Genomic DNA, 22977 nt, shown 5'->3' on the forward strand with positions numbered 1-22977 from the left:
ACAGACATCACAGAGCCGAAGCGCAAATCTGAGTTTTGCTATCTGAAAAGTCTATTCTGATTCATTCTCCCTTTCCCACTGTCACCATCATAACAAGAGTTGTTACCAGTGGAAATGGACACTGGACTGGAAATGGAGCATTGATGGAAGAAGTATTCAGATCCTTTACTTAAGTAAAAGCACCAATACAGCAGATTCCATTTCTGAATGACTGCTGAGTCATTGTTGCTATTAGCAGATTCTATTTCCGTCCTGTAACTGCTGAGTCATTGGCTGCTGTGGCAACAGGGGGAGGGCATGAAATTGACAAACCTGACTGTGATTGGCCAATTCTAGGCTTTTACTGGGTGGAAATGGAATCTGATAATAGCTATTGGCTAGTCAGACTCCTTGTCTGTTCTGGACACACACACACACACACACACACACACACACACACACACACACACACAGGGATACAGAGACAAAGAAACTTGTCCATTACCTTCTCTAGTAATTTTTATATGAAGGCATTCTAATATCTTTCCAAAAAGGCCACAAAACTTTATCCACACACTACCCCATAAGGCAATGATTTATAGAGGTTTCCAAAACTGCCAGTACCCAAATGCTAGCCTGATTTCAGCTAGCTAGCTTTGCTCTATTGGTAGAGGATTATAAGTATCATCTTGATGAGAATATTAGCTAGCTGTTAGCTAGGGCAGCTCATAAACATTGCTATTTGAATTTGTAAATTGGTAACATTTTGAGAAGAATTTCAAATGTTAGAAAGCTAGTTAACAACTTGCTTTTCTGTTTTTATGCCTTAGGGACTTCAGATGCTCCAGCATGGTCTGCCTCCTCAGGTAGACCACTGAGTGCTGACACACTTTACAAAACAACACTCCTTCGTCCGCATAAAAGTCACTGGAGAATTCATTCGCCCGATCCCTCGCAGTTATCCATGTTGACGATGGCGCCTCCCCAGCTCTTCAACAGTAAATTTAACCACTAAGTTTGATCTTACAGTCCCAGTGAAATTTAATATTTGGGTGGTGTACAAGCAATCCAATCAAATCCTTTGCATTTGATTGGATTGCTAAAAAAGCGGTTAGGCTTAGACACTTAGATAAACACACACACAAACAAACAAATGCACACACACACACACATACGTACATGGGTCTAAAAGTCACATCCTCACAAAGATAGACTTCATGGAGCCAAAAAGCAAATCAGAGTTCTGCTATCGGAGGAGTATTGACACTATTGATACAGATGAATCGGTTCACATAGATAATCACTCTGAATGTCAATATAGTTATAATTAGTAATTAATTCTCTCTCAGATCAGCTATAAATTAATATTTACAGGTTTCCATTAACAGTCACACACTCACCTGGAGGATACAAGCCCGGTCTGACTTGTTCCCACAGTGATGCTTTATAGCTGCATCATTACCTTGGATACTGTGTAGCCAAGTATTAAATATGAAATTTAAATGAAATATACAGCAAAAAAATATGAAAATAATACAAATATGTACACCTTACAACTATTAAATAAAGGTAAAATTTCTGACAAAATTATATTCTATGTTACAAGATTTTCAACTGATGTATTTAATGTAACATGCAAGAGGCATATGTTACATGCACCCTCACACACACACACACACAAACACACACACACAAATACATGCATAGCATGTACTGTATATATAAAATGTATACATATCAAACTTAATGTTGTGTTAATGTTCATATTACTGTTATTTTGAAATGTCAAAATATTTGGACAAATTGTACTTTGATGTGTTGGCAACATTGCTCTTGAAACTTTCATCAAATAAAGCCCATTGAATTGAATTGAATTGAATTGAATTGTTTTGAATTGAATTGAATTGCATTGATCGGCTCCACACACACTTCCTCACCTGTTGTTAGATCAGGAGGACGAGGGAGAGATGAATGAATTAGACCTCAGCCACATTGTTTTGGAAATGAAAACAAAGTTTTTGCCCACTGATATCCAACTTACATACATCTCTTCCTATCTCTCTCCATATTGTTCTGTTAGCTATTAGACCCACAAACAGTGAAGCGTGGTTTTATATGTCCGGTGTGGTTAGCCCCTCTTCACATTTGATTGGGTGAATTTTTGTAAACGTCTTTGAGTGCAGGACGAGCAAACATTTGAAACTACTTTACAGGAAGAGAAAAGACTTGGATTTTGATGTAAAAATACACTGATACTGATTTTATGACACATATCTGGCATGTAACAAGAGATAAATCAACATTAACACAGGGACACAGGATTAAAACTGGGAAAATGTATTTTTAATTTCACTGGGTCTTAATGGAAAACAACACACGACTGTCCCACAAATGCACAAAGGGATGGAGATGTGTTAACAGTCTGAGTTTTACAAGCAGCATCTCTATTGAATACTCTATGAGCACATATTCTTTCCCTTACTGTATTTATCCTGACATACCTTTGTATGTGGTTTGCAGGGGCAGAATTTACCATTATGAAAGGTAGACCACTGCCAGGCCCAGACTGCTATAGATTTATCATGATGTTTAGATATGAAACATATAAAATCATGTTATTATTCTTACTCATTATACCCTGAAATTACTCACTTTGTTTGTTACTGGTTACTTTACAGATTAAGATTTTACACGCAAATATATGATCAGCAAATAAAGTATGACACTTTTATATAGATTAAACTATCCATCGGTATATATAGAAGTTAACATGAGCTTCACTTTGAACACACATTCATTGTGCTAATAATACTTCTGCACTTTTGCGTAAGTACATTGTTGAATGCAAGACATTACTTTACTTTTAACAGACTATGTTTAGTGTGGCATTAATATTAAAGTTTATTAAAGTTTTGAGTCGACTACTTCTTCTACCACATTCTCAATTAGATCCATGACTGAGTTTGCCCAGGGCCCCCAAATCACTAAATCCACCCCTGGTCAACTCAAGCATATCCGAAGCCCTTGAGTTGAATATACAGCTGGATACATTGATATAAAATATTTATCACAGGTTGTTGAAAAGCATTTCAAAAGCGTTTGAGCATTGGACATTTTTTAGAACAAGCAGGTTTGTCTGGTTTTATGTTTTTTTTAACCAACAGTGTAATGAGTCACACAAGGGGCCTGTACCATGAAGCAAGCCTAGTGAGCTACCTATCTATCTTTAGGTTAGCTAGAGTTACCAATGTCACAAAGATGATTCACTGTTATCGAGTGTAGACAGTATCCTGGGCTACACTGCCAACCTGCTCTGGACCAGGTTCAGTCCGGAGAAACATATCGTGGCTATCGTAAGCTTTTGCATTTTAAATTTCACTATTTTCATCATCACGTCACATTTTCAAATGATCATTTTACATTTTAAATTTGATTTTTCAATTTCCTTTTTCTTTATAAGTTTAATTATGGCTTGATTATTCCTAATAGTGTAATAAAATAATAATCTTTTTAATTTGATTTCTTTTAATTTTCTATTTGGACTTTTAATTTTCATTTTGACCAAAAATATCCTCCACATTTACAGATCAAAACACAACTAAATATTTCAGCAACATTTTTTTCAAGTATTTTCAAAATGACCACATTCACAAACTCTGTTCCTTGATCTGTCAGTATCCTTTTCAGAGCCTCCAACTGATGGAAAAATGTAATTATGCATTCAGTCACCTCAGCTGCTGTTTTGGTACAGAGATTATAAGCTTGTGGCCATTTTGTCAGGTCGTCCACCAAGACATAGATGGACTGATTCAGTTTACCTATCAGGTCCATGTCAAGTAGCTCAAATGGATGTGTAACCTGAAAAAGGCAGTACAACATAAAAATATACATGTCATTCTGAATATAATGTGTCTGAACATGTTTAAAGAAAATTAAGCTTTCTTCCTTTCCACAGGCTCTGCTGAGAAGTATGTAAAGATTTTATGTATTTATATCTGTAAGGTAAATATGTTCTCTGGTAAAACAACACACATTAATTGTGAGAAGGTGTCAACAACAGCTACCTTTATGGGGGTATACTCCACCTTTAATAATATGACCAGCTGACTGGCACACTGCACATTCTGACACCTGTTTAAAATACATATACATGAAGAAGTTAACTATCTGCTGGCATTTAACACTGAAGTCAACCATGTAGAACAGATTTTAAAATTACTGTAATTTAATGAAAATATACATATACATACCAGTAAAGTATAATATACATTATACCTCCACACCTGTGGAGCTGTCATGAAAATCCCTAAAAATGGCGTCAGCCTCCTCTGTGCCTCTGACCACTTTGGTTTTGATGACCTTACCAGGACCTTTCAAGTAGTACAGTGCTCCATCTAGGAAATAAACTGTAACACATTTACATCAGCAAACACAGCACAGCTGGAATATTAGTTCATTAATGGATGAATCATTTTGTTATTTATGTTATGCCTTGATGGTGTTTTTTTTTGTTTGTTTGTTTGTTTTTTTAATTTGTAATATTAGTTTATTGTTTCACAAGGCACACAAACTGAACTCTTTGACTGAAGTTAAATAAAATGGTAATTCACTCAGTCTACAGGCTATAGGATGAGTTTCTTATATATTGTTTACAATATAGCTTTATTTCAATTAGGTTCATATACACTCAGAGGCCACTTTACTAGGTTCACCTGTAAAATTCAATGCAATACAAATACAACAGCTCTGCAATAAATTCAACCTTTACAAAGATAATGTTCAGTTGTGATTGACACTGTCAGAGATTGTTAATTAAACTATATATTTATTATTGAGGTTGTAGTGGACTGCTTTATATTTAGAGAAGCTTCTAATGTTTTACTCCACAGAGAGGAAGAAGAATATTAGAAACACATTTCAATATAATGCTGTCCAGTTCAACATCACCACTATGACCTCAGTAATAAACATAGAGATCTAGTTGAATTATCACTTCTGACAGTCTCACCTACAACTGAACAGTATTATCTTCCTAAATGTAGAATTTATGGCAGATGTGTTGCGTTGGACTGAATTAAATTGTATAGATGGACCAAATAAAAGTTGCCAAGGAGTGTATATGAAAGGTGGCAATAGCTGTTTTTGACAGTTAACAGTGTAAAAATAATAACGATAATCATTATTTATTCATATAGAAATATTTAGGCCTATTGGTACACATGTCTGAAATAAATTGTAACATACATTTACATCAGCAAATATATTTAACATTACAGCTCATGTACATTAATGAGTGGACAAAATATTAGGAACACCATTCAATATAATGCACTCCAGTACACAACCATCCACTACGACCTCAATAATAAACATAAAGTAGAATTATCATCTTTCTGGCAATGTCAACAACAACTGAAAATGTAAAAGCTTCATAAATGTAGAATTTATAGCAGAGCTGTTGTATTAGTTTGCATTAGATTTCACAGGTGTTCCTAATAAAGTGGCCGATGAGAGTATTTGTAGCTCCGGGGAGGGTAAAGATAAAAAAAAGAAACAAAGTCACACCTCAGCCACCCCCCTCCCTCTGATAAATAACCAACAGTATCATATAAATCTTTAAAATGTTTTAGCTATATGTAATATAGTATAACTCTTCACTCTGACCCTGAGGCTGGAACACATAACAGGAAGTCAAAAGCAACTTTAAAGTCTTGTTTTGTTTTTACAAAAAGCTTTTTTCAGTTGCTTATTTTTGAAAGACATGTGTAGAGTTTTTAGAGATTTTAGAGATTTGAGGCATTTCTGCCAACTGTGATCCAAAACTGAACACAAGCACAGAGACTGACTGCAGATTTCAGATGAAAGTCTTCTGAACAATATATTCAGTCTTGTTCCTAATAAAGAGAAATCTGTTGTGTCAGTTCATTCAATGTGAGAATATACAGACAAAACTTGACTATAATCAGTATGACATCACATGTAAAGAGACACATTAGGTTGGTTACCTGGTGTTTGATTTATAAAAGAGTAGAAAAAACAACTGTGTTGTGAGTGTGTGAATGTAAGGTGGGAAAATCTTCTAAGGGACAACAGTCGACCTCTCTTCCTCAAATCCTAAATCTCATGAGAAAGAGAGAGAGAGCTGGAGAGAGAGAGAGTATATGTGTTGGTGCTGATGATGAACAACTGCAAACTCTGATGCAAAAAACATACAAAGACAGAAAGAAGTGAGGAGAGATGACGGCCTTCCTGCTCCCCAGCAGCAGATGTCACTGTGCTTAACATGAATGTTGTTCTGCAGTGGAACCACTGGATGGCAGCGTCTGACATGCAAAATGTGCAGCAATGAAATGAACTTTACATCAAAGTCTCCACCTCTCAGTTTTAACTGTTAACTTTGTCCACATTCAAACTTAAGAGAACTGAATCAGTTGGAGTTAGTTAAAATAAAGGATTCTGAATATTTGCTGTTACACTGCAAACAAAAAAGAACAAATAATAGACACATAAACACTTAATTATGTTTGATTATCTTTTGGCTAATTCATACAGTGGCTTTTGATTTTAAATGTAAAGCAGTAGGTTAAATATTACTCATGTTTCATGTGTGGAATTCATATTTACTGCTGGTGTTTTGAAAATTTCTTTAAGCCTGATGATGATGATGATGATGATGATGATGATGATGATGATGATGATTGTGACATTCACAAAACTGTTTTTATTTCTACAACATAAGGATGAAGTTTCCCTCATGACTCCTGTTCATTGAGCAGAACTGCAGCATTTATTTCTCTGTCTGTGTTGCATGTGTCCCACTGCATGGACTCATTTATGGTGGTGCTACTAAAAATATCAGTTGCCAGTTTATTACATCCACCTGGGTAAAATAAAAAAGTAATTGCTCCTCTGATGAAGGTTATAATGTTGAGTTTTTGTTGAAACTGTTTAGAGAGGTGATGATTCGTCTTTATGGTCATGTTGAGACTGCATTAGTGCTGATGTTGACTTGTATTGTCTTTAGAGGAGTTTCTACATTTATATCTACCTCATTGTTCTAAATGGAGAAGAAAAGAATATTTGAAACACAAAAACTCAACATTATAACAGTCATAAAGGTGGATTTATTGCAGGACTGTTGAATTATCTGCATTAGTTTTAGCAGGTGTGTAAATTGTAGACAGCAGTATTTTTCTCACCTGAAAGAGTGAACAAGTTAACAGGATGTTTAGTTAAAAAGTCAAAGAGAAGATTCCATGTTTTCATTGGAGATATGGAGGCATAATGATTGCATGTGCAATACAGCACAATATATGCAACATGCAGCACTGTTATAGACACTGTATAAAACAATGTGATGAGGCAGGACTGACTGGAGAGACTCTGACATGCAGAGTCATGTTATATAATATTTGAAAATTTATATACATGTTTATTATCTTACAGCGGCTTTACTTACAGCTTGTTGCAAATAGTTAATTGGTAAATATTTGTTTATTTTAGGGCTGCAACTAATGCATTGTTTCATTATTGATTAATCTGTTAATTATTTTCTTGATTAATCATTTAGTTGTTTTGTCCATAAAATGTTAGAAAATGATGAAAAATGTTGAAAAAACTCCAAGTTGACGCCCACAAACGTCTTCTTTCGTCTCAACCAACAGTCCATGATGGAGGTGATGGAGTTTCTTCTTCTTCAACATTTTTTCAAATAACACATTAAAAATGTTGTTTAGTCATTGTTGTAGCGTTAATGTTACATCACCTGAAAAGCCAGAGAGCTGGCTGAAGGCAGCTCAGGAAGGTCTGCGTGTCAGAACCAGAGGAACTAATTACATTCCAGAGACTTCCTACAACTTATTTCAACAGTTCTGTTTTAATCAGACGACTAATTCAACACACACATCAAATCAACAATAAATCAAGTTTATATTAATTTATTTCCTTATATATATTATATTTACTTTTACACAATTTAATGAAATGAGAATGTAATGAGATTGAACAAGTTAGTCAATAAGTGACAGAGACTGACAGGCAGAGAGGTGAAGGAGTCAGTTAAACTGTCAGTCAGATTATTTGTCATGTTTTCATCTTGTTGGATCAAACACAGACAGGAGTTATTAATATATGAATAAGACTGTGCAGTTTCTGATTTCAGACACTCTTAATTTTCCATTTAGAAAGCTGCAATAAAGTGTAGACTCCACACAAGGTGGACTTGACTCTTGTGCCCTCAAGTGGTAGAAGACTGAACTTATCACTACTTCACTACTTCTCTCTTGTTGTCAATATTTGCTCTTTGAACTGTGATTCAGTGTTTCACTGTGTATTCATACAACAGATAAACTTTAATCCTCTTCAGATTTCATGAAGAATTTACTCCAGTGCCAAATTAACAGCATCTACTGGTGTCTAGTGGTTCTACTTGTTAAAGGACCAGTTCACCCAAAACTGCAGAAAAACATTTTGTGAGTAACCTCTTATGATATGTGTAGTCATGGAGATAGTTTTGGTTTTATTTGTCCAGTGTTTGAGATGTCTGTCACCACACCAGTTCAATGGAATTTCATTTGTGGTTCTCACAGCACTGAAAAGTTACATTAAATTAAAATCAACAGCAGTGTGTTTTTCTAGAAAGTGTGACTGTTACTGTGGATAATCCACAGAAAATACTGTAAAAAGATGTCAGATTAGTTTAGTAGAAAGTCTTTCCACTCAGAATTGTTGAGAATGTGTCCTGTGGATTGTCCAGAGTAAGTGGGGACATTGTTTTTAGAAAGACGTGATACTGTTGAAGTCTTTTAAATGTCACTTTTTAATGCACCTCCATTGTATTGGGATGGTGGCAGAAAACTCAGAGACAGATATCTCAAAAACTGTGAAGATAAAACCAAAAATAGAGAATAATCCTCCAAATACCTGTAAACCACTCTGTGAATCATATTTTATAACATTGTGTCATAATTTTATACAATTTGAATCTAAACATGTTCTGAGTCTGTAGTGTTGATTAATAATTGATAACTGCTGTTGATAGTCACCGTTGTCCCATAATGCAATGCACAATGGAAATAAAGGAACTACTGACAGCTGGTAAAGAGTGACACCATTGTTGTCAGTAGTGCAGCGGCTTTGATTACAGCTTTAAAAACATAAAACTAAAGTCACACATTTGTAGAAGAAAACTTTATACCCAATATTTGTAAACTTTGTAAACAATTTTGAAATTGTCAATATTAATCTCAAGTTTTAGTTTGGTGTCAAATGTTGGAGATAAAGATATTTTGTCACATGATCTTTGTACATACAGTATATTATCACCATCACTTATCATTATACACATAACTATACTGTATGTCAACCTGTAAAAATGAAGAAAAAAACACTGACAAAGCAAAACTTGTTTGTATCTTGTTTAATTCATTGTGTCAGAAGTTGAACATGATCAACAGAGCAGAAGATGCCACATTATTCCCACAGTTGGCTTGTTTAGACAATATTTAAACATGAGCTAAAAGGTCAGTTACAACAACATAAAGACTCTTATTCACTGACTTTTATCAAACACACATCAAAAGATCAAATGTTTTGCATGGCCCTGTTAATAAATAAACTGTAAAAATATTAAAGAATAGTGATGACATGTTAGAAAACATCTGTTTCACATGACCTTTGTTCTTCATCATCATCAACAGCATCATCATCATCATCATCATCATCAACAACAGCATCAGCATCATTATATTTAGCTCATGTCATGTACATAGTTGTGTTACAAAGTGACTGAGGGAGAAAATGTTCTACTCATTAAAAAGTAAAATGCAAAAATCAAAAAATACCCCAAAAATATGTTTTTAAAAGATAACTTGACTTGTTCAACACATAGTATCTCAGAAAAAGTTAAACATCAACAACACATGAAAGGACGTCTCAGTATTTGTACATGAATCACAAAGTAATTTGCATCAACATGCAAACATTTCAACTAATGACAATTTATTTATTTTACTCTCCGAGAAAACATGAATAACTATTTTCATTGTAGCATGTTATGTTTTGAAAGAAATGTTAAAGAATAAAACTATAAAAAAATGTTAAAAGTAGTAAAACGTGTCACAAAACAGAATCTCATTACATGACCTTTGAATTACATACTGCAGGCCTTCATCATCATCATCATCATCATCATCACATTTTTATGTAAAAGAATAACATAAAGAAGAAAAAATATGGTAAATATTTAAAAGTCTGAGTAATTGTTTCTGTGCTTTCTGCCTCTTTGTTACATGTTCAGCTTCAGAAAGGCACCAAAAGTCAGTTGTATCAATATTTGTTATTGATTGACTGGTATTACCCATTAGAAAGCCAACTGCAAACACTGAATGAACCATGCTGACATCTTCATCATCATCATCATCATCATTATCTTGCACACTGGTTACTATTCACATAGTCATATATCAATATGAACAAAGAAAAGAATAACAGTAATAATAATAATAATAAAAACTTGAAAAAATGAAAAACAAAACATTTGTAATGATCACAAACCAAAAAATAAAGATAAAAACATAACAAAACATTTCTTTTTTTTTTTTTTCTTTTTTTACACGATCTTTGTTGTACATCATTTTCTGTCATCATCATTGTCAACATCATTATCATGAACACCAGTCATTAATCATGAGAGAAGAAAACAAAATGTCTGTAATCTTCAAAAATTAAAAACAAAATAAAAAAGTAAAATAAACAGTACTGAAAAAGTTGATAACTTTAACTATTTCCAGCTTTTCAACAACTTGTTCAACTCATCATTTGTCATTCATCATGTTCACCAGACCAAAGGATGCCACAGTATTCACTGTCAGCAGCTGCTTTAGTCTGTTTGAACCACAAAGTCATTTACATAAAAAAACAACATAAAAATAAAACATGAAAAACAAAACAAATATGTTTGGGAAGCTTTTCATTACATTGAATTAGACTGAAGACTTATAATGGTTCAGCCAACCTGATAATTTTTTGAATGGTATTGATTTTGAATTTAACTCATTGAATGTAACTGATCCGGTGAATGTTCCAGGGTCTTAGTTTGTTTAAAGACATTTTTACATTGTTCACTTTATGTTGAAGGCATCTTTTAAACCCTTCAGTGCTTGTTCCTTTGTGATTTTCCTCCAGGCCTCTGGAACATCAGCTGGCTTGGCCTCATATTCTTGAGCAAATCTGTCATTGTATTCTACCAGTACAAACTTCCAGTAGTCAGATGCCTCTATGCTGGGATCTGGAGGAATGTGCCAGTCTGGATAATACTTGGTGTAGTCTTTGTAAGGATGCCACTCTCCTTTAGTATCTGTGTTTCTGAATTTACGCTCACTTTGTACATCAGTTGTACACAGTGTTTCAACCAGCTTCTGAGTGTCTACATTTCTGTACCTACCAAGACCTTGTGGTCGATGAACAGCTGCATGATGCTGCTTGTGATCTTTGCCTCCAGCCTCACAGGGAACTTTACAAAATGGACATTGTTTTCCACAACCAAACACTCGCTTGAAAAGCTCATCCTGTGGTTTGATTGGAAGTTTGCTCAGAGTCTCAGTGACGTTTTCAGACTTTGAGAATTCCTCCTGAAGCTGTTTGTTCAAGTCTTCTATTGACATTTTGAGGCTCTTGATAAATGGATGACATGTGCTTTGGATTTGAAACAAGGCGGTTTTTTCATCCTCCTCTGAAATTGAGATGTCTTTAATCAAATACTTCCGCATGTTGCTGATGAGCTCTGTGATGCTTTCTTTGTTGTTTGGCAGTTGAACACCATCTGGTCCTTTTGTGGCCTGCTCTAAGGCTGCTGTGATCTTGTCAACTATCACCTTCAGATTCTCTTGTTTCAGTTTGCACAAATTTTTGTTCTCTAACATTTGTTGCTGGATTTGCTGAAATATCCAATCTTTAACATATATTTCATAGTTACAAATGTACTTGACCAAACTGTCAAAGTCGTCCTTTTGCAGCAACTCTTCCTGAATGTTGTACTGGAAAGAGGAGCGGGAACTGAACTCTGCTGAATGACAACCTGTCAAAATTTCATCCACAATGTTTATTCCCAAAGATCTATTGATGTACTCTTCCACAGCAGGTTTGATACAAAACTGGACAAAAGTCTTTGCTTTGCGCTGACAATCATCTCTCTCTTCGTATAAATCAAGAAAATCTGTCAAGTACTGAGTCTTGTACTTCTGCAGCTGAATTTGAGGATCATTATCTGACAAGAATTTTTGGTGCATTTTGAGGAATTCCCTTGAGGCAATGCCACACATGTGAAGTTTCAGGTCAAACTCAAACTGTGTATTTGTTTCGTGATTACTTTTATCAAGGTATTCATCTATTTTTTCAAGAAGATCCCTTGTAAAAGAGTCCTGGTAATCTGTGTTTGTCTTTGCTTTATCAAATACAACCCGTGTGCAAGACTCAATGACACTGTCAGCAAAGTTCTGCAGATCTCCTAGTCGAATCAGATGTTTAAACTTCTCCATATAGGAGTCTGTATGTTCATGTCTGGTTTTAAATCGATCCTTACCAATGTCCTTTAGGTCTGTAATGTTTTGGAATTTCTCATTAACATTCTGATTTGAGAAATTTCCTCTCAACTGTTTCAGGACACTTGCTGCGATATCTCGCTCTTTCAGGCCAGACACATTTTTAGTGGCTTCAGTCCACATCTTTTCAAACTTCTGTGTCAGCTGTTCATCAGACAGTTTGGAGTTTTTACATTCACTCAGGAGCTTCATGACTTCATCTTCAACCCCGCCTCTGTATTTCTTCTGTATGTCTTGAACTTTTTTTGAACTTATTTTCAGCTCAAGTGCACAGTCCAATTTATTGTTCACTGAATGTTCGATTTCCTTTGCAACACTACTGATGCTGTTGAAAAAGTCAGTTTTGTGTTTTTCTATCAGATTTACATTCTGGTCTTTCTTTTTGTAGTAGTTTGTAAGTTTCTCCTTCATTTTTCTTTCTTGAGATGCTATTTTTTCTGACATCTGTGATTTTTTTGATTCAACCAATTTGCTCCAAATTCGAATATCAGCTTCATTGTCAGAATTTAAGATTTCCAACTCTGCTTCTGTTTGCCAGGAGAGGATTTCTTTTCTGAACTGCCATTCCCATTGGCTGAACTCTTTGCAAAGGTTGTCGTAGGCCTGAGCCACAAGAGTGTTTCTGAAACTAAAGATGAAGTTCTCATATTTCACTGCTTTCCAGAGACTTCTGATCCATTCTAGAAACTCTGGGATCTGTGAGACGTCATTGATTCGGTCTGTTTTCACTATTGCCAAAAGATTTTTCTTCAAATCTGCTACAGCTTCACTGTAACCTGTGTTCACTGCTGCCATCGGAGGGGTTCCATGCCAGAGTCCTGGGATGTTCCAGTGGTTTCTGTCCATGTCATAGTCCAGCACATCTGTGAATGCTTTAATAGAAGGCTTTTTTTCCATTTTAGCTGCAATTTGTGTCATTTCATTGAGCTGGTCCAAGAGCTTCTTTCTATCTGTTATGGTCTTTGCATGAGCTGAAACTCCAGAAACATTTTGATGCACAAAATGACAAACTGGCTTTTTACCAATTTCCTTCATTCTCAGGAAAGCGTGAGCTGCAATTTGCAGGATGTCTTTCATTTCTGTTGAGTTCTCCATGGCGAGGTTGATAATGGTGACATCACTTAAACCAATCACAAAGGTTGCCATCTGGTTGTCATGCACATAACTTTCATCTAGTTCTGCCAAATCAGGAGATTTTAGACCCTCTGTGTCAATGAGAACTATATATTCATAATTCAGCTCATGTTTCATGTCCTCTCCAACTTTGAGGAAAAGCATATAAGCTCCTCTTGTGCATCTGCCGCTGCTGACAGGAAACTGCACACCAAACATGGTGTTGAGGAGTGTTGACTTCCCTGTACTTTGAACACCCAGCACAGTCAGTACTAACAGTCTGCTCTTCCCTCCAACCTTCTTGTGAAGCTCCGTCAGCACATCTGTCACCCATCTCTCTGGGATGTTGGAAGCATCTCCATCCAAGAGCTCTAAAGGATATCCATCCAACAGCATTTCAGCAGCCAAACCAGGGAGACGAGATATTTCATCAGCAGTGTTTCTTGAGCCAGAAATTGAGAACTCATAGATGAGTCCCATCTCTCTCATGTAATGCTCTACTCCTAAGGAACTTTCCAGCAAATCTTGATCTAACTTTGCAATGAGTTCGATGTCTTTCTTCTCGCATTGCTCTTTGAATTTGTTGCGCAGCTCAAACAGTTTGCTCCGAGAATGTGTATCAAGGTTAAGTTTCATCCACCTAAGAAAAAAATCTCTTTTCTCTTTGTCTCTTGTGGATAAGGATTCAATGAAACTTGTCATTGCTTTGGACAATTTGTATTTGTTTTGGTCATTCCTGATTTTTTGTTTTTCTTCCTTTAGCTGTGATTTATATTCTTCCAGTCCTAGATCACCAGATTTCTTCAATCTACATTCCTCCTTTTCTAACTGTGATAACCTTTTCCAGTTATCTCCCTGCAAAGGAAGTTGTTGTTTCTTGTAGTCTGGTATAGTCTGAACCCCAATTCCTTTCATTATCTCCTCAGCTGCTTTCTTTTGTTTGTCACTTGTGCTTTCATCCACAGATAGACCAAGTTCAACAGCTTTTCCAACCATATTGACAATGTTCAATGTGGGTGTTTCTTCTTGCAGTGAGGTCTTGATGGTTGCACAAAGTTTTTTTGAAAACTCTGCAACATTTACCTTTGGGTCTTTGATTTTCACACTGTTATTTGGTAATTCTAATTTTTTCTGAGTTTTCTTAACAGACATCTTGTCCTCTCTAGAGTTGTCCTTGCGATTAACAACCATGAAGAGTTTGGATTTTACATCTTGAAGAGAAGTCAGAATCTGATGCTCTCTTTCTTCAACTTTGTCCAGGAACACAAAGGTAGCAGTTGACACTCGAAAAAGAAAATTGAATTGTGCGAGTGACTCACAAATGTCTCCTCTCAAATTGGCAAAGGCAACTGGTTTTGGAAATATGTCAAGAGTTTTTTTGCCACAGGGAAGGTACCAGCAAACCTCGACCAAACCATTGGCTATTTCTCTTTTAAGTGTTCCTCCTTCCATATCTCTATGTATGAAGATGTTGTGATTCTGTTGGCCACGACTGAGAACGTTATTCAACATCTGTGACTTGGACAAACTGCAGTTTTTCAGCCTCACAAAAGTAAAGAATGGTATATTTGCTTGGACAATGTTGTCTTCAACAAACCCTCTTGATTCAGACAAATCATGTGGACACCACTCTTTGACGATGTCTCTCAGAGCCCACAGCATCAGGGAACACTGACTGTTATCACCATGAGGCAACAGCAGTGGGACAGAAAACTGGCACATTGTCATCTTGAGGGCCATTTCCTGTTGCAAGAAGCTGTCAGCACAAAGAAAGAGTGCGACTATGAGGTCGAGAGGGTTAACCTTGTTGTCTGCAGAGTCATCTGTGTCTCTGTCAAAGTCACTGTTTCCCTCATCATCATCGTCATCATCATCATCATCATCATCATCATCAACATCATCATCATCATCATCATCATTGTTTGATAATTGTGTACAGTTTCTGCATTCTGTGTTGATTTGAAAGAGTTTCCTGAGAAAGCACCATGGTATTTTTTCCAGTGATTCAACAGTTTCATCATAAATGCTGTTTTTGTTGATTTCCAGAAGAGACCGAAGAGTGAGCTTGTTGGGATAAAATTTCTTCAGTCCAAGTTTGGAGAGAAAGTTGAAAAAGACTATGAAAGAAAAAAAAATTCACTTTTAAAAACAAGAAAAATTAACAGAAAAATGAGTAACCCTCTATGACTTAGCATGTTATATAACATTAATTTTATTTGTATGCTATTTTTAAATGTGTTTTCAGTATTGTATTGGCATCTATGGAGGACCTGATTTGATTCAGTTCTGACCCAAGATTGTGTTTTTTGTGAAATATCTTGTTTTCTGAATCATTGATGTCTTTAATTAACGTGTGTTATGAAATGTAGTTGTGTTTCTGGTTTGTAACTGTGTTTTGTGCAATGTTGCTCTTCAGGGTTTATTCTTATTACAGTACAGAAAATCAGTTGCATTGGCCTGTGTCAATTTAATGTAAAATTACTGTTCTTAAGAAAACCTCTTTCTTTCTTTCTTTTTCTTTCTTTCTTTTCCTCCTTCCTTCATTGTTTCTTTCTTTCTTTTTCTTTCTTTCTGTATTCTCTACCATGTTTTCAAAATACACTTACACAAAACATTGTTCCAACCAAGCAATCTGATTGGTCAACTAGACATTTAGAACATGCTCAAATCAGCATAACAGCAACACCTAGCCGTGCTCAAATGAAAAAAGCCTCATCACTAAAAATATTACTCCGCCATTCATTAGAACTACAGACCGTGACGTCACGCTAACAACAACAGTCACTCCTGGGTAGACGACTGGTGGTTGATTTGAATTGCTGAGATATGTGAACTTGGCAAACTTGTTTTTTTCTGTTGTCATTTTCAGCCGAAACTGTAACGTTTGAAGATATTTAGTTAAACATGATGGTCTGACATATGTAACAGTGTTGCTTTGCTAGTGTCTTTGGTTTGTTTTGTTTTGTGAGGGGATCTGCGGTGAAAACCCGGAGCAGACTTTTGAGTTGTTTTTCTTTTATGTTTGTGAAACCGGATTGAACTGAACTGATTAGGGCTTGTGGGGAAAACAAAACGGACCCTTTACTGAGAGGATTGAACTCTGAGACTGTGGGACGAGTTACAGACACACACCGATGTCGCTTCGCTTGCTTGATTTAATTATCTATTGAACACTGAACTGAGTTGTACTGGTTTTTGATGATGTGTTTTTCATTGCTACTTGCTATTTATTATTTATTTATTTATATTTATTGTATTTATTGTTTTGTGTGGTTTGACTGAGCTATTTCCAACTATTTTCTATGAAGTAACAAACCCGTTACAACACACACACACAGTCATGTCGATGAGGCCCTCTGACACGGCTAAGTCATCCAAAAAACTGAGGAATTCAATACTAACATATAAATTTAGAGCAGAGCAATATCCAAACTGTAAGACTCGCTTTACCAATGTTATTTTGTGATTATTATTTGTTATGTGAAGGATTACTTCAGGCCATAGTGCTCACATATCTGTTTCACTTCTTCATGCAAACTCTCAGTGTGCTGTGTATTGAAGCACTTACTTGGATTTAAAATATAGTGCAATGTTGTGTTGCATCATTACAAATTCACTGATATATATTCATTTCAGTCAATATATGATTATATTTTGAATAATTTCTTATTGAATTAATTGAAATTTTATTCAAACACCACATGATTGGACACTTTTTGGTGACAAAATGTGCTTAAATCAAAAAAAAAATCAAACAGAATCTGGAAAACATTAAAACGGAGCTCATAAGGCCCTACATGACCTCTACTGAGAACACTTTTTTTTTTCCATTCAGTGGAAAACAACTTATTTAGACTTCCAGACATTACTTAGTGTAATGATGGTGTTTCAATTTGAGTCTGATTTTATATTTAATTATTTTGAATATGAGGATGCATTGTGCATGTATGTAATTTATTCATGTATTAATTTATTTATTTGACTCTCTTTAAGCTCAAGTCTATATAAAATATTTAATTAAAAATAAACTTGTATATCTAAAAACTGATTATTACAAACAAAAATTAAGCAATTAGTCTTTTATTAATGAACACAATCTGATTATTAGTTTTTTTGTTTATTAAACTTGAATTTGAAATTGACCATCAAGAAACTGTAAAATCACTACAGGCTGCTATGAAACGTTTCCTTTTGTTGAGACATTTAGTCTCAAGTGTGTGTTTGTTTGAATTTATCTCAGTATTAACATCTATATCAACACCATCTTCACCTCCACCTGCTTCACTCTGAACTGATGCTGCTCCGTCTTTCTCTCTCTCTCCACCTGTTGCAGTGACTTGTGTTTATTTTTTGCAACTTTGATTTGTCTCATCACTTCATCTCCTTTTTGTTTCCTTTGAACATTTTTGTTTCATACTAATGTATCAATAATTACATTACACTGAAGATCATGGTATCATAATTCTACGATAATTACATTAATATTTTGAGTTTATCTCAAACATTGGAGTTGAACTGTGGCCAAAGTAAATATTTTATAACAGAGTTCATGTTATCATTTCTTTTCTGGTGATTTCACATAAATCCCATTGTTGAACTGCATCTATGAGTTCTCCTTCCTGGTTCAGACCTTCATAAATGTCTCTTGGTTAAAACTAAATCTACTTCAATAAATGTAGGTAATGTGAGTGGGAGTGTACCTGTAGGCTCTCGTCCATCTGTGTCCATCGTAGTTGAGGTCAGTGTTTTCTCTTCATTCCCCTGCTCTTCAGAATCTAGACACACAATTATATATCATCTTTTTGTTTGACAGAACCAGTCCATCTTAAAAAATATATAAAATGCAATCCATTAGTGCGTTAAAATACTGCACATATTTCAAATCATCACTAACTAGATACAGTTATGATCAACTTCAAATTATATTGTGAAAAAATGCTTTGTGTCACATTTCAATACAAAACAGTCAAATGGTTCCAGCATACTGAGGTTCACTGACACCTGACATCAGACTGCAGGAGACTCTGGGACGGTTTCATGCATCTGTTGTATTTATACTTGATGTAGAAATCAAAAGTATTTGATACAACTGAACAACAGGTTTCTATTTACCTTTATCTCGGGTTCTGAGGAGGAGTGCAGTGAAGAGATATCTCAAAACACATTAACTGTGATAAGTTATGTAACAAGTTATGTTGAGAATGTGGGGGATAGTCAACTCCAGCATATCTGTAAATTCATTCTTAAGCAGGTGTAAACAGCCATGATTAATCATCAGTCTGTTTAATCACTGCTTCACTTCTTCATAGTTATCAGGACTTTTTTTCATTGTACTGTCAGCTACATTCATTAGAAGTGATTTTCAACTTGCTGTTGATAAACACCTTTACTACCCTGCTGAAAGGAGATAATAATGTTATCATGAGTCAAGAAGCCCTTGAGTCGAATCTCATTTTGTCACTTGTCACTGAACTTTTTCTAGTTACAGGACAACAGCATGGTAGACTATCAAGTCTTGCAAACTCTCTCTTGTTTCAAAATTACCTAACTACAAACCTAATGTAATGGAAACAGAGATAGATCATAGGTTTTTACATCACAGATGATGATCAAAAGGCTGTAAGATACGAGTCTTAAAGGTAAAACATAACGTTTGGTATGTAGGCTGTAATGGGAGGTGAGTGTAGGGCAGCTGCTCTGCAGGTGAACTGGACTGTTCTGTAATCTGATGTGAGTACAGCTCTACTCAACAGTGTAGTGAGTAATGCAAAGGGTCTCTACCACAAAGTGAACCTAGTGAGCTAGCCTGCTGCTAACATTGGAGCTAATATTGGAGTTGAACTGTGGCCAAAGTAAATATTTTATAACAGAGTTCATGTTATCGTTTCTTTTCTGGTGATTTCACATAAATCCCATTGTTGAACTACATCTATGAGTTCTCCTTCCTGGTTCAGACCTTCATAAATGTCTCTTGGTTAAAACTAAATCTACTTCAATAAATGTAGGTAATGTGAGTGGGAGTGTACCCATAGGCTCTCGTCCATCTGTGTCCATCGTAGTCGAGGTCGGTGTTTTCTCTTCATTCCCCTGCTCTTCAGAATCTAGACACACAATTATATATCATCTTTTTGTTTGACAGAACCAGTCCATCTTAAAAAATATGTAAAAATACAATCCATTAGTGCGTCAAAATACTGCACATATTTCAATCATCACTAACTAGATACAGTTATGATCAACTTCAAATTATATTGTGAAAAAATGCTTTGTGACACATTTCAATACAAAACAGTCAAATGGTTCCAGCATACTGAGGTTCACTGACACCTGACATCAGACTGCAGGAGACTCTGGGACGGTTTCATGCATCTGTTGTATTTATAATTGATGTAGAAATCAAAAGTATTTGATACAACTGAACAACAGGTTTCTATTTACCTTTATCTCGGGTTCTGAGGAGGAGTGCAGTGAAGAGATATCTCAAAACACATTAACTGTGATAAGTTATGTAACAAGTTATGTTGAGAATGTGGGGGATAGTCAACTCCTGCATATCTGTAAATTTATTCTTAAGCAGGTGTAAACAGCCATGATTAATCATCAGTCTGTTTAATCACTGCTTCACTTCTTCATAGTTATCAGGACTTTTTTTCATTGTACTGTCAGCTACATTCATTAGAAGTGATTTTCAACTTGCTGTTGATAAACACCTTTACTACCCTGCTGAAAGGAGATAATAATGTTATCATGAGTCAAGAAGCCCTTGAGTCGAATCTCATTTTGTCACTTGTCACTGAACTTTTTCTAGTTACAGGACAACAGCATGGTAGACTATCAAGTCTTGCAAACTCTCTCTTGTTTCAAAATTACCTAACTACAAAACTAATGTAATGGAAACAGAGATAGATCATAGGTTTTTACATCACAGATGATGATCAAAAGGCTGTAAGATACAGGTCTTAAAGGTAAAACATAACGTTTGGTATGTAGGCTGTAATGGGAGGTGAGTGTAGGGCAGCTGCTCTGCAGGTGAACTGGAATGTTCTGTAATCTGATGTGAGTACAGCTCTACTCAACAGTGTAGTGAGTAATGCAAAGGGTCTCTACCACAAAGTGAACCTAGTGAGCTAGCCTGCTGCTAACATTGGAGCTAATATTGGAGTTGAACTGTGGCCAAAGTAAATATTTTATAACAGAGTTCATGTTATCGTTTCTTTTCTGGTGATTTCACATAAATCCCATTGTTGAACTACATCTATGAGTTCTCCTTCCTGGTTCAGACCTTCATGAATGTCTCTTGGTTAAAACTAAATCTACTTCAATAAATGTAGGTAATGTGAGTGGGAGTGTACCCATAGGCTCTCGTCCATCTGTGTCCATCGTAGTCGAGTGTTTTCTCTTCATTCTCCTGCTCTTCAACATCTAGACACACAATTATGTATCATCTTTTTGTTTGACAGAATCAGTCCATCTTAAAAAATATATAAAATGCAATCCATTAGAGCATCAAAATACTGCACATATTTCAAATCATCACTAACTAGATACAGTTATGATCAACTTCAAATTATATTGTGAAAAAATGCTTTGTGACACATTTCAATACAAAACAGTCAAATGGTTCCAGCATACTGAGGTTCACTGACACCTGACATCAGACTGCAGGAGACTCTGGGACGGTTTCATGCATCTGTTGTATTTATACTTGATGTAGAAATCAAAAGTATTTGATACAACTGAACAACAGGTTTCTATTTACCTTTATCTCGGGTTCTGAGGAGGAGTGCAGTGAAGAGATATCTCAAAACGCATTAACTGTGATAAGTTATGTAACAAGTTATGTTGAGAATGTGTGGGATAGTCAACTCCAGCATATCTGTAAATTCATTCTTAAGCAGGTGTAAACAGCCATGATTAATCATCAGTCTGTTTAATCACTGCTTCACTTCTTCATAGTTATCAGGACTTTTTTTCATTGTACTGTCAGCTACATTCATTAGAAGTGATTTTCAACTTGCTGTTGATAAACACCTTTACTACCCTGCTGAAAGGAGATAATAATGTTATCATGAGTCAAGAAGCCCTTGAGTCGAATCTCATTTTGTCACTTGTCACTGAACTTTTTCTAGTTACAGGAAAACAGCATGGTAGACTATCAAGTCTTGCAAACTCTCTCTTGTTTCAAAATTACCTAACTACAAAACTAATGTAATGGAAACAGAGATAGATCATAGGTTTTTACATCACAGATGATGATCAAAAGGCTGTAAAATACGAGTCTTAAAGGTAAAACATAACGTTTGGTATGTAGGCTGTAATGGGAGGTGAGTGTAGGGCAGCTGCTCTGCAGGTGAACTGGAATGTTCTGTAATCTGATGTGAGTACAGCTCTACTCAACAGTGTAGTGAGTAATGCAAAGGGTCTCTACCACAAAGTGAACCTAGTGAGCTAGCATGCTGCTAACATTGGAGCTAATATTGGAGTTGAACTGTGGCCAAAGTAAATATTTTATAACAGAGTTCATGTTATCGTTTCTTTTCTGGTGATTTCACATAAATCCCATTGTTGAACTGCATCTATGAGTTCTCCTTCCTGGTTCAGACCTTCATAAATGTCTCTTGGTTAAAACTAAATCTACTTCAATAAATGTAGGTAATGTGAGTGGGAGTGTACCTGTAGGCTCTCGTCCATCTGTGTCCGTCGAGGTCGGTGTTTTCTCTTCATTCCCCTGCTCTTCAGAATCTAGACACACAATTATGTATCATCTTTTTGTTTGACAGAACCAGTCCATCTTAAAAAATATATAAAATGCAATCCATTAGTGCGTCAAAATACTGCACATATTTCAAATCATCACTAACTAGATACAGTTATGATCAACTTCAAATTATATTGTGAAAAAATGCTTTGTGACACATTTCAATACAAAACAGTCAAATGGTTCCAGCATACTGAGGTTCACTGACACCTGACATCAGACTGCAGGAGACTCTGGGACTGTCTCATGCATCTGTCATATTTATTTTTGATATAGAAATCAGAAGCATTTCATACACCTGAACAACAGGTTTCTGTTTATAAATTAATGGCAACTCTGCTGCCAGTTCTTTACCGTTTTTGTTGGAAAAATCTATAACAGTGTAGGCTGGCTGCTTACTAATCCACAACAGTTTGTTTTATACGTCACATATTAAAATAAAATTCTGGGTGTTGGGTAGTTGCCAAGTTTCCCTGGAAGTAGATCCTTATGCAGTTAGCTACAATAGCTAATGCAGGGACATCATTT

At 35.6% G+C, this 22977-nt stretch overlaps 1 protein-coding gene across 1 annotated transcript; it reads right to left on the reverse strand.

Annotated features, from left to right (window-relative positions):
• Positions 1 to 10925: 10925 nt before the first annotated feature.
• Positions 10926 to 18459, reverse strand: LOC121903192 (up-regulator of cell proliferation-like). Its single transcript, XM_042420038.1, has 2 exons — positions 18392 to 18459; positions 10926 to 15808 (listed from the first exon to the last, which is right to left on the reverse strand). The coding sequence occupies exons 1-2, from the start codon at positions 18417 to 18419 to the stop codon at positions 11100 to 11102; spliced, it is 4737 nt and encodes a 1578-aa protein (XP_042275972.1). The 5' UTR covers positions 18420 to 18459; the 3' UTR covers positions 10926 to 11099.
• Between the last annotated feature and the right edge of the window lie 4518 nt (positions 18460 to 22977).

This window comes from Thunnus maccoyii, chromosome 1 (genome assembly GCF_910596095.1).
Source record: "Thunnus maccoyii chromosome 1, fThuMac1.1, whole genome shotgun sequence".
In the NCBI taxonomy this organism is placed as follows: Eukaryota; Metazoa; Chordata; class Actinopteri; order Scombriformes; family Scombridae; genus Thunnus; species Thunnus maccoyii.